This window comes from Watersipora subatra, chromosome 3, assembly GCF_963576615.1.
Source record: "Watersipora subatra chromosome 3, tzWatSuba1.1, whole genome shotgun sequence".
Taxonomy (NCBI): Eukaryota; Metazoa; Bryozoa; class Gymnolaemata; order Cheilostomatida; family Watersiporidae; genus Watersipora; species Watersipora subatra.
The window spans coordinates 58,469,305-58,486,541 of record NC_088710.1 but is presented as its reverse complement, the minus strand read 5'-3'; the positions used below and the strand labels follow the sequence as shown (position 1 = coordinate 58,486,541).

The 17,237-nt window shown below is 38.1% G+C and overlaps 1 protein-coding gene across 2 annotated transcripts; it reads left to right on the top strand.

The window, feature by feature from the left end:
• The first annotated feature begins 112 nt into the window (after nucleotides 1-112).
• On the top strand, nucleotides 113-17,209 carry LOC137389842 (ARF GTPase-activating protein GIT2-like). 2 transcript variants are annotated; one of them, XM_068075976.1, is made up of 17 exons: nucleotides 113-299; nucleotides 3,334-3,467; nucleotides 4,096-4,208; nucleotides 6,389-6,488; nucleotides 7,057-7,143; nucleotides 7,252-7,382; nucleotides 7,942-8,128; nucleotides 9,118-9,190; nucleotides 9,648-9,857; nucleotides 10,253-10,425; nucleotides 12,767-12,949; nucleotides 14,494-14,712; nucleotides 14,956-15,039; nucleotides 15,569-15,642; nucleotides 15,898-16,014; nucleotides 16,203-16,266; nucleotides 16,749-17,209. In XM_068075976.1, the coding sequence occupies exons 1-17, from the start codon at nucleotides 230-232 to the stop codon at nucleotides 16,953-16,955; spliced, it is 2,226 nt and encodes a 741-aa protein (XP_067932077.1). In that variant the 5' UTR covers nucleotides 113-229; the 3' UTR covers nucleotides 16,956-17,209. The 2 variants fall into 2 exon arrangements, with proteins under 2 accessions (XP_067932077.1, XP_067932076.1); XM_068075975.1 differs by having other exon boundaries at nucleotides 12,764-12,949.
• The last annotated feature ends 28 nt before the right edge of the window (nucleotides 17,210-17,237 follow it).

The following is a 17,237-nucleotide window of genomic DNA, read 5'->3' as shown; positions in this document are numbered from 1 at the left end:
GACGTCTAGGATCGGTGAAAAAGTAAATAAGCGCATGTTCACGTTTTCCGGCCTCGCGCGGCAAAGAATAGAAGGAAATGACGTTTTTGTTATGCCAAATTAATGAAGAGAACGTCGTTTTGCGTTGCAACGAGTCTTTAGAGTAGGAAGTTAATAAGTTTTTATTATCGCACAATTTCTGATTTTTCTCTTTAGGCGTTTTTGGATGTGATCGATTATATATTTGTTGATGGTTGTGGACATGTCACGGGGACCTGTTCGTTCGGCGTCCGAAATATGTGCAGACTGCGGTGCCTCAGGTCAGTAGGATAGAGTAGTACTTCTAGTAACTTTATTAACGTTGTGCGATCACTATTTTAAACAAACTGTTGTTATAAGGTTTATATGCAGGAGCAGATTGTCTACTGTGCATACTTTTTAATCACTTTACGTTTCATAAATTTCGGTTATTGCAGTTAATGTTTGTTTCGCTGCACACTTCCTCCTTGTTACATATGCTTATGTAGTCACTATTTACTCTATTTGTATATATATTGATGTGTTTGCATATACCAACTATTATAATGTTTATCCTTTACGAATTGGTCAAAAGTGATATATCAGGTGCAATAGGACTAGTACCTTAGTTCTAGTGCGCAGGTTTTTGTAATGATATGTGAGGTCTACTTTTGCAATGCTAATCTTAATTAACTAACTGTTATAGAGCACAATAGTTTTAAAATCATTAGGATCTATTTTACACCGTAATTTCTATCAGCAAAGCATTAAGATAACCATATTACGCCGTACAAATATATATATATAAATTGTTTCCTCACCCCGTTTAACGCATATGGGTGGTAGTTTCTGCTCTAACTCGGGTCTTCTACCAGAGACCTAGGAGTTTGAGCACTCGCCTCAAGATCTTAGCTGTTCCCAATAGCGCACTTTTCTGCAACTCACCTGAGTTGATTGCTGTCGGTATCTGGGCAAGCCACATTTTATGCGCCGGTATTATTACGCCCAGTGCCCCAATGACTACTGGAATAACAGTTGTTCTTACATCTCAGCATTTTTCAATCTTTTCTCCAAGAGGGAGATATTTCTCTACCTTTTATTTTTCTTTGCTGGCTATATTGTAGTCATTGGGTACTGCTATATCTAGTATATTAGCCCTCTTGTTCTCCTTGTCCACCACCACTATATCTGGTTGGTTTGCTAGGACATGCTTGTCAGTCCGGATGTAGAAGTCCCAGAGGATCTTAGCGCGGTCATTTTCATTGACCTTACCAGGAGCTTCCCACCAGTGTTTTGGTTTATTAAGGCCATATTCATCACATAGACTTCTATACACAACACCTGCGACACGATTATGCCACTCAGTGTATGCGTTTCCTGCTAGCTGCTTGCATCTACTGATGATGTGTTGGATGGTCTCAGGCGCATCTTTGCACAGTCTGCATCTAGGATCGTCTCTAGTGTGATAGATTTTTGTTTGGAGTTGCCTTGTTGGGAGCACTTGTTCCTGGGCTGCCATGAGTAGCCACTCTGTATTGGCCATTAGGTTTCCTTTGTTTAGCCACATATATGTCTGGTGAAGATCGCCAACCTTAGATACTTGTCGGTGGTAAGCACCATGAAGAGGTTTCATGTGCCAGTCAATTTCCTCATCATCAGGGCGAAGCTCCGTTGTCAGAGCAGCCGATTGAAATTCAGCTAGCAACTTATCTGAAGTGGCCATGGAGGCTGCATAGGCTTTGATGCTTTGTTCCTCCTTGTATATCTATATACAGTGTATATATTCATAATATTTTATTTGTTTCAAATAAATCACCTGCGTATCTGAAGACTAGTTGATTAAAACAGGCATATTTATGTTGCGTATATTTCATTGGAATGCAATGTCTCATCAGTATATATTGATTTTGTCTTCCTAATCTTTACATGGCATTCTGCACAAACGATCAAAATAGCAATATTCTTTAAAGTTATAGAGTAATATCGTATCAGATAGACTGTATCCCTTTTTTTCAGCAAATTTAATGGCTAAGAATTTCTTGAATATCAATGAATATTGGAACTTACTTAGGCCTATTATCACTTTCATACCATCTATAACATTTTATCAATCTCTAGCTTATCTCTTTTAATGTCTTGACAAGTGTGGTTAGGCTTTCATTTATCGTCACTAAGGATCGTCTCATCTTTTATTTGATTTGGTCGAGAAAGTTTTTGGTAAAGCCGAGCTTCAAAAGTCGTAGAATTTTAATACTTCAGTCTACGTTCATGTATTCTACGTGAGCTCATAGATGCTGAAAATTGATATCAAACTTCATTTAAATGTAATTTTATTCACAAATAATCATTTTCTTTTTGCAGGCATTTGCATTATTGTTAATAAAACAGACAGACTTGTCACCAACCCTGCCTACTTGCTAGTTGCTAAACTTGATAGCTGTTCTTAATTTAGTATTGCAAATTTAATCTGTTGTAGTTGATATTTCTAAGAAGATACAGTGTCTATTTTACTCGTGCTATTACTATAAATCAATAGATACACTTGGCCATGTAACCCTGTGTAAGTTATGCTAAACTACTCGAGGAACAAGATAAAGCTTTGGTGTTGATTCATTATCCTCGGGCCAAACGCTGCTTGTATTATATGCTGTTTTCATAAACTTACCTGAGAATCGGCACACTTGAATTATCCACCTACTCCTAGGAGGTACAGACTTTTAGTACTTTTCTAGTTTACATTCACTGAGAACACTGAGAACAGTTGATAGATGGAAAGCCATTGATTTCTCAGACACTTGCAAAAGTTTTGTTATTCGTTTAGTTATGCTTGCGACCAATTCTGCTGAAATTGATATTCCCTCACGTAGTTGCATGTGCTACTGTTGCAGCCTTCTTCTTATGGTATATGTAGCACCTTGTATACTGCTGTAGGGGCTCTTCGCTTTTATTATTCATCTATTTAGGCTAGTGATAGTGACGCATTCTTTATCAGGAATGAGTTTGTTTGACGGAAATCATGCTGTTCTTTTCTTTGGATGTAGCAGCAGACAGCTGCTGGCAGCAATAATCATACATCATCTTATACCGGCAATACAGATATGACAGTATGTGTGGATACAATAGTGTGTGGATACAATAGTATGTGTGGGTACAATCAAATGTACGCTATAATTTATGCTCTATGCATCGCATCTAATGAGTAAACAAAGCATGCTATCCACTCGGGCATCAGCATATTCTTTCTCGCATTTGAAGATCGAGATTATAACACATTGTAGTTGTGTATTCAAATGGCGTTTGTGTGACGTATTGCTCTGTGTATCCCATGTTTTATAGACCCAAAATGGGCGTCCGTCAACAGGGGAGTCCTGGTGTGTGACGAGTGTTGTAGCGTGCACCGTAGTCTCGGCAGACACATCTCCCAGATCAAATCGCTCAAGAAGGGCTCGTGGGCACCGTCTCTACTCGCTGTATGGATTACTTCATTTTCGTGTGTTTTAGTTTTCACATGCAATTTCTTCCACTATAGCCTTTTCTCTACTAGTGTATGCTTTCTTTATTCTGTCACTTATAGCTGCCACAAAAATTGGCACACTTTCCTTATTGAGAAGCATGCCTTTTCTGTCTTAACTTTTGTTGATACAAAATAATTTAACTAAATTTATTAACAGTTGGATGTAGTGGCAGGTTAACTGCCTGGCTTTAGTTAGCTTGAGAAAAATTGTTAAAATTTAAATGAATAATCACAATGTTATTGTAAACTTAGCTAATTTATTTGAAAGCATTCTCTGAAGAATATAGATGCGATTATTGCAATATTTTGATTGAAGGGTGGCTCTATGATCACTAATATGATCGCTCTATGATCGATAATATAAAGTGTTGATGACAATTGCATCAAGCAGTTCAGTACTGATTTGAATTCCTATGGCTTTCTCGAAACTAGGCTGATCAAAGAAGTTAAATTAGTCAGAAATACTTGTGGAATGATGGTTTTTGTTGTTGTTGTGATAGCTTATTCATCTACGTGTTATGTCCTTGATGCTTGTAATCACGCATGACTAGACAGCGAACATGTCTTGTTTGTTCATCTTGTAGTATGTGAGACAACTGGCAAGCAGTGGAGCCAATGGTATATGGGAGTATTCATTGGTTGACCCGAGCCTCAATAAATCGTGTAGGCGTAAACCTTCCCATAGGGATCCCCTACAGTGAGTACCACTAGTTGCATGCTATTATTGTATCGTCCTTTGCTACATAACAGCTCTGCATGTGCCATTTGCACTTTACTGTTTTTCAAATTTTTACTCCCTTTCTATCTTTTTTCTTACATCGCTAAAGGATTCATTACACAATTGTACATTGGTGTAAGCGCTGCAGGGCAAGCAGAGACTCTGTTACAAGTTGATGTCTGTATGATACTATTGAGGGCTCATATTCCCTACTAGCGGAGCTGTATCAATCAGCTAACAGCTATTCTCCACACGCTATTTTCAATAAGTCATCAAATAGTAAATACTCCATCAATTTTATAACAACTCGTGAAAGAATCAAATTGCCAAATACAGTCAAACATGGATAACTCGTCCACGGATAGCTCGAACACATGGTTAATTCGAACATTTCCTTTGGTCCGTTCCCACGTAATGATAAATTGCTATAGATAACTCGAACTCAACACTGTTAATTCGAACTGTTTTTTGCCCAACGGCTACCGAAACGGTTGTTATCGCTTTAGAAAATCACTTTATTCAAAGCCATAGAGGTAAACTTCATCTTTTCGTAATTCATAAGCGTCGTTATTACCACCATCGGCAAAATATTTTTGTCAACGACTTTTCTAAAAGTTTGGTGAAATTTGATTTATACTGCGATACGATGAATAGCACGGGCTAGCCGGGTCACGCGTGCAGGGATTTTCGCCACGCACATACAAAACAAAAATCGCATGTTGTTTTTGTTTTGTATGTGCGTGGCGAAAATCCTTGAGTGCGTGGCGTAACCCAGCTAGCCTGTGATGAATAGTTTTCCGACGTTGATTCCGTGTTGAATCAACGTCGGAATGTTGAATGTTTAAATCGTCTTAAAAATTCTTGTAATTAAACGTATACGTTGTCTGAGCTACAAAAAAACTATTCATCGTTTGACCTAAACACAGAATACGTGTGTACATTCAATAAGTATCTATTAAAAAAGCGTGAGTGATATAGAATGTACCGTAAAACCTCATAAAACTTCTAATTGAACTGCCTTGGAGTGTTGCTCTTAACGAATCCCAGGTAAAGTAAGGTAATCTGCATAAACTTCAAGAAAAAACGGCAAAATTGATCGTGGGTAAAACCCCAAAAGAAAAAAATGTCTTTTCTTTTGAGCATTTCAACAACGATCAAGTTTTGCCAATGTCAATCTGAAAAATGTCCTGGCAATAACATCACCTCAAACAACAAACCAATCTCAAGTGATAGAAAAATATCTATACTTTTTCATGAAAACGTTTTAAACTTTACATTAGAAGCATTTAATTTGAAACAAGCCATTTGTGCTTTTGATTTATATTATAGTTTGTATATGTACATGTATCTACTAATAAATAAGTAAATATATGGACTTGCGACAGTGCTCTGATAACTTGAACGCTCTGATAATTCGAACACTTTTGCTCGGTCCCTTGAAGTTCGAGTTATCCATGTTTGACTGTATTAGCATTACCTGAACATACGTATCTGCTATACGAATAGCAGTCGATTGTCTTTGCTTAGAAATATTAACTTTTGGTAAAGATTTTAAATCACATTTTGTAGGCTGTTCTGCAGAGGCATATACATACCATTGTGAAAGAGCTATTACGTATCATCATGTCTGAAATCATAGCAATAACTAACATAATTTGTCTACAAATGCGAGATGCATGCTACTCATATTCAAGGGTTATATAGGTACTTCATATTTGTACCTCGTATGTGTACGTTGTATGTTTACCTCGTATGTCTGCTTCAAATGTGTAACTCGTATAAATATATCGTATTTGTACCTCATATAAGCACCTCGAATTTGTACCTCTTACGTTTAGGAATCTGAAAGCAGTAAATCTTCAAGACTTGTGGTGCTACACATCACATAGACTTGTGGTGCTACACTTACATAGACTTGTGGTGCTACACATTACATAGACTTGTGGTGCTACACATTACATCGCCTCTAATGCAGCTGTCTCAAGTTTACACAAAAAGTACATAAAATTGGTAAAAGTTCCAACTATAAGAATGAGTAGAACATATATGTTAAAACATGTTGTTCATTGCATGAATTTCCCCAAATGATTTCATGCAAACTGTTCCTTGTTACGAGCCATAAGCGGCTTCATAATCTAGTTGCGCTGTTTTCTCTTTAGCCCGACCAAAGCAGACTTTATCAGAGCCAAGTATCAATTTCTAGCATTCACCAAAAAATACAAAGACGAGGATAGTGGTACAATTACGGATCTCAGCAAGGTATGGTGACGAGGCTAGTTTCACTGACATTAATAGTTCTCTTTACAATCAGGTGCCTTGACCTCTCCGCATCTTTTGATCAATGAGCCATGTTTTCCTCTGACAGTCTTCATGGCTTCTTTATTCTCGATTGTTAAGATAAGAAACCATAATATGCTGGACCAGTATTGTTCTACTTGCGGTACACAGCGATGTAGAATATGCTATGCTTGCGCTTGCTAGTTCTCATATAAGGTTTTTAGTGTTGGGGGCTGGATTTTACCGTATTATGGAATTGTAAATCATTGTTTAGAGCGACATTCTCGGGTGAATTCACAATCAGCACTTGTGCTGATGATTTTTAGTAACTCTGCCAATTTTATAAAGAGTTAAAAACTAAGCATATGAAAGCACTTGCTTTTAGGCATCTTGCGCTGGAAATCGCTTTTTTTTGTTTCATAATTTTAATCTTGAACTCTACATCTAATAGAGCAGTTTGTAACAGATCAGTTATGATATTTAGAAATAAAGCTAAACATATTGGATCTTATGGTTTGCTATATTTTTAACAGCGGTTACGATTTTGTAGCAACTTCACTCTAGTGTGAGGACAAACAATTTGGAAACAAGTTTACGACTCCTCTCTCAAGGGGCTGATCCCAACTACCTTCACCAGGTATTCATATGACTTTGTTTAGTCATCCCACTCTTTTTTTATTGCTGTAGTTCAGTGATAATATTTAAAAACTAGAGCATGACGTCTACGAGACATGCTTTTGTGCAGGATCGAGGGAATCGAGCCTTGCATGTAGCCGCCCAATCAGGACAGAGTTTACAGGTAGAGCTACTGGTAGTCTATGGTGCTGATCCTGGTGCTGTGGATAACCTAGGCAAGACACCTGCTGACTATGCTGGGTACGTACGCTGACGTAAAACCTATGACTATCATCTCTGTAGAACCGCTCGGTTGCGACGTGTCTATTCAATCATTCATAGGCGTAGGTTAGTCTTGCTTACAGCAGGCTAGACGTAAACTATACAAGGCGTTCACACTGAGTATGGCTCTCAAGTGCCATTCATATGAAAAAGAGAAGCTTGAAGAGCCCTTCAAAAGTAATGAAATTTTATGATCGGATTTGTTCATTTGTCATTTGTACCATAGGACTAGTGGGAGGGCAATACATTCACTACATTCAGTAGAGACAGTGCTTGATTCATTTCACAGGATGAGCTGTACATTGGAATTCAGGCAGAATTCGTTTTTCCTTTGTTATTAGTGTAAATGGGGCACATAGCTCTGGTAATAGCATAGAAAATGGAAGGTGAAGAGCACTTTGCGTAGCCTTAGGGAAGATTGTCGCTGGTAGGACAAGGAAGTGACGCATGACTTTTGTGTAGCTTGTGTGATTTTGTGTCTAGCTTCATAAAGTGCTTGTGAGGCATTTTACGACGACGTGAATCATATGTTATGCAGGGAACAGCATGCCGACATCGCTCAGCGACTCATAGAGTGCCAGTACGAGCTCACTGACACCCTCGCTTATTACCTCTGCTCTCGGAAACCGGAGCACAGAAATGGGCATCACTATATTATTCCAGAGATGGCTGATAGCGTCGATGTTACAGAGCTTGCAAAGGCTGCTCGTAAAAAGCTCCAAGCGGTAGATAGTTTTCACATAATCACTTGCTAGATTTATTGTGCTGCAGTGTCTATATTATTGTCTGTAGTGTTTTTGTTTGATGAAAGGATCTGGTAATTAAAAGGTCTTGGTACAGTGGAACCTTTACTCACAAAAGACTGGACACGCGAAATTTTCAACTCACGAAACGTCTTTGACTCACGAAATTTTGCTTAGACTTGTGAAAGATATCTTGGCCTTTTAAAAAGCCTTTTGTTATATGAACCATTTGTTAGTTTCGAGCCTTGGACCATTTGCTTCTCATGGGTACGACGTAGAACGCGCCTCAGTTTCTTTTGCTAGCGAAAGTCAGTAAACAATGTGTTTTTTTCATTTGTTGTATAATTTGGAGTTATCATATATCACATACATGGCCGTCTGGTAGGACAACTTTTGTTCCTAGCAATCCCAGTTCCGTGTTGTCTGTATGATGACAGTTGTTCAGTTCGTGCCGATATAAATAAATATTTCTACTTACACTTTTAAAAACATATATTCTGAGCAAAACAAAACCAAGACAGCAATACAACACCCACCTTTTCTGACCTCCATCTTCCCATGGTCGTTTCTTACTCTTGTCCAAACGGCCAATGTCATAGGTAAACAAACATGCTGTTCATAGTCATTCTTTGTTATTCTACTATTCTTTCTTTTTTCGCTGTGTACTTTTTCCATTTAATATGTAGTAATATAATTTTAACAGATTTGTTCCAAGTTTTAACCGTTACATGTAGGTATTTATAATTTATACAAATGTTATATCCGATTGTGGAGGCTTGAAACGGATCAGAACATTTACATTGTACAACCGGTTTCTACTTAAAAACGGCTACCGGAACGAATTACTTTTCTAAGTAGAGTTTCCAATGTATCTTGTTTCTTTAGTGGTTGTTATTAACCAAACACAATGACACAATTGAATCCCTTGTTATCTTTCTGAGACCTCTGAATTATTTATTTTATTCTATTAGTTACCACACAACTTGTTTGAGGAACTTGCCATGGATGTGTATGATGAGGTAGACCGGAGAGAAAACGACGCTAGTGAGTATACCTTAGCGGTAAAGCATAACTAGTCTAGCTTGATTCCAGCTGGTAGATCGCTATATACGCTAACTCGGTCCTGTGTGTTGATTTACCATCTACTCTGTATGCGTTGCCAAGCAAGATTGACTAGCGCTTGTGTTTTTGTAACTTGAATGATATTTCATACATTTATTTAAAGTTCCTCTTTTTAGTTTCATATTTTTGCTCTTTGGTTTTACTGACACCGCAATAAAAACTAGCTTTAGATAGATTATCATACTATTCGCTTTTGTTCATCCATTCAACATTAAATTATGGCGTTTACTGACTCGCAATATTGTATGCACTTCATACTTGCACCCTTTGCATTATTTCAATCAATGAGCTATTGTTTAACCAGATACCTTTGGCGTTAGGAAGTCACATGCCGGCTCTCGTTTCTTTGACCTCCTAGCACAAGTGTTTTATGATTTAGTATGGATAGCTACTAAAAACCCAGCAGTCAGTGATCGTCAGGCGGTGCCATTTCTACCAGTTAATCCTGACTTCTCATCTACGCGCAACCAGGGGCGCCAAAAGTTGGCAAGGTTTAATGCACGAGAATTTGCAACACTTGTAATAGACATTCTGAGTGATGCAAAGAGGCGTCAGCAGGGTGTTCTCAACCCTCCAGCGCTGGAACCCTGTAAGTTTGATATAGCTAGCTGCTGCCATAGTGTAGATGTAGGATAAATACTACCCTTGCAGTCTTTGATGTTAGTAACATGAATACAAGTATTATGGGAGGTAGTTAGATATAGAGTTAGTTCACTCTATTTTTCAAAGTTGGTGATTTTAAAAAACTAACTGTTAACAGAAATTCCTGATTCATAGAAATGTCTATTTACTGCAAGTCGCTCCTTCACAGAGAGTTGTCTACTCAATGTATTTAGGAATAAATCTACAGTATAAGGAGTTACATAGATTGCAAATGGTGTTAACTTCATAGTTATTAATTTGATATTGTTAGAGAGAAAGGCATCGAGTAACAAGCGCATACATATCAGTATAAGGTCGCGTATGAAGTACTTGATTTTGTAGCTAAGCCAATTGTCGATGGTCTGAAGGGGCATCCCCGTCAAATAAAAACTTCAAGCTTCTCAGATGATGAACCCGCTTACGACTCGGTGGCATCAGATGAGGACTACAGCAGTGTAGGCGATCGAGCAAGTATAAAGGAGGCGACCATAGTGGAGCACCCAGGAGAGCATCAGGTCAGTGGCAGGGTGCTGACTGTTGAAATAGGCAGAAGTGTGGTGTGGGAAGGAAAGGTGTGAGGTGGAAGTGGCAGTGATGCATCACATGATGTGTCACATTATGCCTAACAAGATGCATCACATGATGTATCACATTATGCCTCACAAGATGCATCACATGATGTAGGATGATAATCAGCCTTCATTCCTAATCCACAGCTGATAGATTTGGTATTGTGCTTATTGCTATGTAAAAGGAGAGAAGTTATTGTTTTACAGTCAATCGTCAGCTTTTGATCAGTTCAACTTGAGAATCTTTTGACATATGATGCAAAACTTGAGCAACTGGTTATCTCAGCATACAATGCGCAAAGTTTTTCTATACTGCAGTTTTGTAAATCAGTAAATATGCATGCGATTCTCCTTAACATGGTTTGGTAATATGACACTCGAATAATATTAGACGGTGTTTTTTTAATATTTTATTGGCTATGATTTTGTTTCAAACCAAATTGTTCTCCAAATTAAGCCTTACAGGAATCATAAAATCTTTTCATATTTTCCTTCGATTCTCCTTCACAATCGCTGGGTTTCCATGCTTCGAATGGATTCAGAGTTTACCTCTACCGACAATTCGTAACCTACCGTTTCAACGATTCAAAGTTGCAATCTAATGATTTTACCAAGACTAGCGATGTACTCCTCAAAACAGAACTTCTTAAAGTAGACTAGCTTTCGGGTCTCGGTCACTTTTTAATTCACGCTTCATACGCTTGTTGCACTAACTCAGCCATTATACCTGATCAGAATTTTCTTATTATAATAAGAAATAATAATTATTATTTCTTTATTATTTATTCTTTCTTTATTAATAATAATATTAATATCCTTCTATATTACAAAACAGCAACATAATTTACTATTTGCTATGCAATTATTACTTCAAAGGTCGCATGAACGACCATCGCTCTTAATAAAAAAACTTTTTCTATGCTAGAAAAATTAAGCCCAGGGAGAGGTCGGAACCAGTGCAGTGGTAATCTGTACAATCGGTAGGTTCAGTTAATGAATAAGGTAATAAAATCAATAAAACGGTAATTATCTCATCATTGTTGTGTAAGCAAAGTATCATTGGCGATAGTAGTTAGAATATACCACCGTATTAGTTTTATAAATTGCATTGAATTTTTTTACCTCCACTGGGGAGAGCTTAACTTGTTATTATCGATTCGAATCCATGTGCAGTGAGTGTTTCTGTGACGTCGATTAGTAGTCTCATTGTGAATGCCTTTGCACAAATTCTGTAAAGCAAAGTTGCGTCGAATTCGTTCAAATTTTACCGTTCCCATGATTAGGAGTGGAAGAAACTTAGGATCCATTCGAAGCTCGGAAAGCCAGTGATTGTTTGGTTATACAACACTCGAATATTATTAGATGGTCTTTTTTAAATATTTTATTGGCTATGATGTTATTTGAAACCGAAATCTTCTCCAAATTATGCCATACAGGAATCATAATAGCTTTTAATATTTTTCTTTTATAATTATAAAATCATAGATCTCAAGAAGATTTTTAGTAAAAAGATTAAACACACAATCATCTTTTTAAATAAAAAAGTTAATGATTAAAACAAGAAATCACAGCAAAAGCCTTAGCAAACATCTTTATATCAACTCTTTTAAAACTCCACAAAGTTGTCTGGTAGTATCAGGAAAACAAACGTGAAAATGATCAGAAGGAAAGCGTGAAACAAATGAAAACGAAATGATTCTGGTCAGGATTATTAAAGTTAAACTGGAAACGTCAAATACAAAGAATGTATAATCAGTTGAGTTCTAAACATCATATCAAAGGCCGCATAGCAGAAGTAGGCTAGCTCCGTACCTTTATCACCAATGTTACCTAAACACCATCCATTTGTATCATCAAGGCTAAAACCCAATTCGCCTGTTTCCAGGGTAAAGCTGAAGTGAATCAAAACATCTCTCCATTGATTATAATTTTACTCATCTAGGTTTCTACACATAATTTATGGTACATTTATTTTTTACGTAGTTTCCCATTGTGATTTTGTTTCAATAATATATGTAATTGCCTGAAGTATTTATTAACTTCTTTTGGGTACGAATTCAATGTAGTTTTACGATATAATTTGCACGCAAATACGACATTTCAACATGCGACATGACACGCATATCAGAATGAACTATCTCTATGCATGAAGCTTGGACTGTACATTGTTGCAATAGTTATGACTATATGCTGAGGTAGAGTAAAGATTGCAGAGACCGTGCGATCTAGAAGAGTTTGTTAAAGGGCTGAGTAGATTGTGGTCCAGCTCTTGTATATTTATTAGCAGGTCGGAGATGGATCTGAGAGCCCAAGGTTGGAAAAGTCTCCTTTGCAAGAAGAGGCTGTCCACAATAACTATTCGGATGAAGTAGAACTCCGGATGTCTCTCGCCTCTTCACAAAATAAAATCTCTGAATTGGTTTCTATTAACCAACAATTGCAACGGGAAGTTGCTCATCTGAAGACAACGGTACATCAGTTCTCATCTGATAGTCACTCTGATTCTTTTCGCTTGCCGCTATCACTCCGTTGGGTGTACGTGCCCGCCTAGTTTCTATATGCTTGTTTATCTATCATTTTTATAATTGGAAAGACCACTGTTGAAAGTACAAAAATCACATTTGTAAAATAATAGTGAAGTTCTATAGTTATCAAGCTGCTTGTCTGTTTCTTTTTTGTAGAGTTGCTAACCCATTGCTCTATTTTAGTGTTACTTGCCCGTTGCTCTTTTGTAGTGTTGCTTACCCGTTGCTCTTCTTTAGTGTTGCTTGTCTGTTTCTCTTATGTAGTGTTGCTGCCCCGTTGCTCTATTCTAGTGTTACTTGCCCGTTGCTCTTTTGTAGTGTTACTTACCCGTTGCTCTTTTGTAGTGTTGCTTACCCGTTGCTCTTTTGTAGTGTTGCTGCCCCATTGCTCTATTCTAGTGTTACTTGCCCGTTGCTCTTTTGTAGTGTTGCTTACCCGTTGCTCTTTTGTAGTGTTGCTTACCCGTTGCTCTTTTGTAGTGTTGCTTACCCGTTGCTCTTCTGTAGTGTTGCTGCCCCGTTGCTCTATTCTAGTGTTGCTTGCCTGTTGCTCTTCTGTAGTGTTGCTTGTCTGTTTCTCTTTTGTAGAGTTGCTGCCCCGTTGCTCTATTTTAGTGTTACTTGCTTGTTGCTCTATTCTAGTGTTACTTGCCCGTTGCTCTTCTGTAGTGTTGCTTGTCTGTTTCTCTTCTGTAGAGTTGCTGCCCCATTGCTCTATTCTAGTGTTACTTGCCCGTTGCTCTTTTGTAGTGTTGCTTACCCGTTGCTCTTTTGTAGTGTTGCTTACCCGTTGCTCTTTTGTAGTGTTGCTTACCCGTTGCTCTTCTGTAGTGTTGCTGCCCCGTTGCTCTATTCTAGTGTTGCTTGTCTGTTTCCCTTCTGTAGTGTTGCTTGTCTGTTTCTCTTCTGTAGAGTTGCTGCCCCGTTGCTCTATTCTAGTGTTACTTGCCGGGTGCTCTTTTGTAGTATTGCTTACCCATTGCTCTTTTGTAGTGTTGCTTGCCCGTTTCTGTTCTGTAGTGTTGCTTGCCTATTGCTCCTATGTGTAGGTGTTTGCTTATTGCTTATCTAGACTCTAGTTTGCTATTCCTCGATGTGCTACTTTTGCTACTTCCATTGAGGTGTTTGTCTCATTAGGATAAATGAATAGTGTGCAATTGAATTACTACTGGCCATTTAGTGTAATGCCAGTACCTTTTACACATAGCATGTTTTTTGGGCTTTTGGTCTGCTCTGACTTTGCGCGCCACTTTGTTATTTGGTAATCTTCAGATGTTCTCACCGCAGCATTGTCTGCGCTCACCTTAACCTCTACTTAAGTTATGTCCAAACTCTTCTAAGCCATTCACGTCATAGGTATGTCGTATAAATTGAAGTATCAACCACCAATATTAGAGGTTTATTCTTCAGCTTACGTGTAGTAGGTATGTGTTTGCACTGTAAAGAAGAGATCTGCCATTTTATATTAACTCTTGTGTACTACATGTAGATATCTCAGCTCTCCCAAGAAAATGCAGCCCTAAAGTCGTCTTCAATTAGCAAATCTAGCTCTGAGGAAAGGTCGAAGCATTCAACATTGCGACAGCCTGCTTCCTCTTCTCTTACTAATGGCAGCACAAAGACTCTTATACCCCTTCGATTTGGTGCCGCAGGCAGCACTGGCAGGAACCGACCACATTCTATGGTGGAGACATCAAAGTCTAGGATGGTAAGTTTATTTCATTTTCATGCTAAACCATGGCAATCGACTTGATCGCTAGCAGGCAGCTGGATATTGTGTTTTATAATCCCTGTACAAGCTGTGGCATTTCCGACACCGTGTGCCTACCCTCTCACCTCACTCTTTTCAATTTCTTTTAATCAAAATTGTGGTGTCTGTGTTTGTTACCTCAGCACTAGTTCTTGCTGCTCTCTTGCACCTCCTCACCCTTGCATGTTTCTAACATTTCAGACTGCTATACCCCCGGAAGTAAGTGGCAGCCTTCATTCAACTCTCTCTGGCAGCCTCAATAGGCTTGCTTCCAAGCCTCTGCAGGTAACGAGTCTCACCTATTCACGTTGGGTGTTTTCCTTTGCAAGATCATATGCTATATTCTAGGAATTGACTCATTCACTGGGTACTATCTTGTTTTCTTTGACTATTTTTGTCTTGACCATCTTGGATCACTGTGTGGTTTGTAATAAGTACTGTCTGTTGACGCGGATCGCTGTGTAGTTTGTACTAACTACAATGATAATCAATAAGTAATGATAAGAGAGATAGAATTCTAAGGATTGCTAGTTGTTAAAGCTAAAGTTGTTGATAGCTCAGTTGTTAAATGCGTGGTTAGAAACTTGCGATTCCCGCGAGTTCAAATCCAGCATGAAGTGAGCGTTTCATTTCAAGATTTTAATAGCTATAACTGGACAGACAAATACTTGAGCAGACAGATGACAGACGACAAACTTTGAGGTTTATATGGTACATATGTAGGTAGTTTAGTAATTCCTACATGTAAATACTGTTTGTCCTGTAGATACAGTCTAGTATTCTCTGCAATGTAAAGATTTTTTTGCTTTTGCAGCCTTGTAAGGGAGGAGACCCCCTGACAGACTCTCCTAATGCTGACAATGACAGCTTATATGATAACGACCAAGAGTGAGTATTGCATTGTTACAGTCAGCAGAACCCTTGCTGCTACAGGGAACAGAGTCTATATTGCTATAGAAAGCAGCATCTCTGCTTAATATAGGTCACATTTTTGGGAGTATTGGTGCTTGTTGTTGCTGAAAGTTTGTATGACTACGTATTTGGAGATTCGGTGTAGCTGATGTCATGGAACAATCCTGACATTATTCTCAGGTGTAATCATTTGATCTGGGGGTTGATTCTTATTAGCTTTATGTATTGTAGTGCTGCGGGTTTTGGAAAAGACTTTCCCTCCCAAGAGTCAATCACAGCAAATACAGAAAATATTACCAAAAAAATTCAAGAGCTCCTGGTATCTGCCAGAGAAAATAAACTTGAATGGTAGGAACCACACTATAGTCTAGTTCCTGGTTGAAATTATAAAATTGCTATCACTAGCTCATGTGTGTGCCAGTTATCAGCAAGCTGTGCTGAGTTGCTTAGCTATACATTGTCTTAGCTATGATTGGTCCCCTGCGTTGTGACCTTGTTTTCTGGCTGCATTTGTAAACTATTTCTCTGTTTTGTAGCTATATTCCCTGCTCTGACCGAATTACTCAAGCTGTTGACACGATGATAGACTTATTTCCTGTGGTAACGTTTTATACTATGTATTTGATAATTACTATTTATAATGTAAAAACAGCTTGACTTGTATATTTTGCTGATGCCATTCTTGGTATATGGAGCAGTTTGCTAGTATTTCTATAGCTCAATGTTTCTTTCTAAACTACTATTATAAACTGCTATAAACTATTTCGACATTGTATTTTGTGAAATTATCAGTGCTTATCTCCTCTTTCTTCTAGACATTGCTAAACCGAATCATGCCCCTGGCTGTCTTTAGTTACGGTATTTATTGGCATGTTCAACCACCTTGGATTTGCCAGCCCTCATTCCATCTCTATGCAGCCAGTGTAGCATCACGAGAGTTGTACAGATCATATTATAATAGTACCAATTTATCAAATCTTGTTAAGTTTGTCATTTTAAGCAGATCATTTGCCACATTTCAAGCTGTGGACGAGATTTACTTCAGGTTATACAAATGTAATATGTGCCATATTTCACTGTAGAAATTAGAGGACAGCTCTATACAAGCAGCGTTGTCCAAGCTCAAGTCTGGTGCTATGCAATTGTGTCAAGAGGCTAAACGCTCTGATGTAAATGGACATATTGACTCCAAGGCTAAAACGCAATCCATCATGCAATGCGCATATGATATTGCCAAGGCAGCCAAAGTACTAGTCACATCCATACAGAGGACAGTTAATATCACTTAGTAGTTTGGTTTCACGAGGTTAGTTTCACTTTTTGTTAGATGGTACTTGCTTACTACCTACTTTTATCCTGGAGTCAGGTGCTCCTACTTACTGCTAGATATGTACACCGCACCATCTACTGCCTACCTGCTAAAGACGAGAAGTCACTCAAATTTTTGTGCATTTTATTGGTCGCTTAGAAAATCCAATTTTTCTCATAGCATTATCATCTTTAAATCTCATGTTTTATCTCAGTTTTAGATAATAAATACAATCATTTTTAGCTTTTTTTCTATCTTAGCC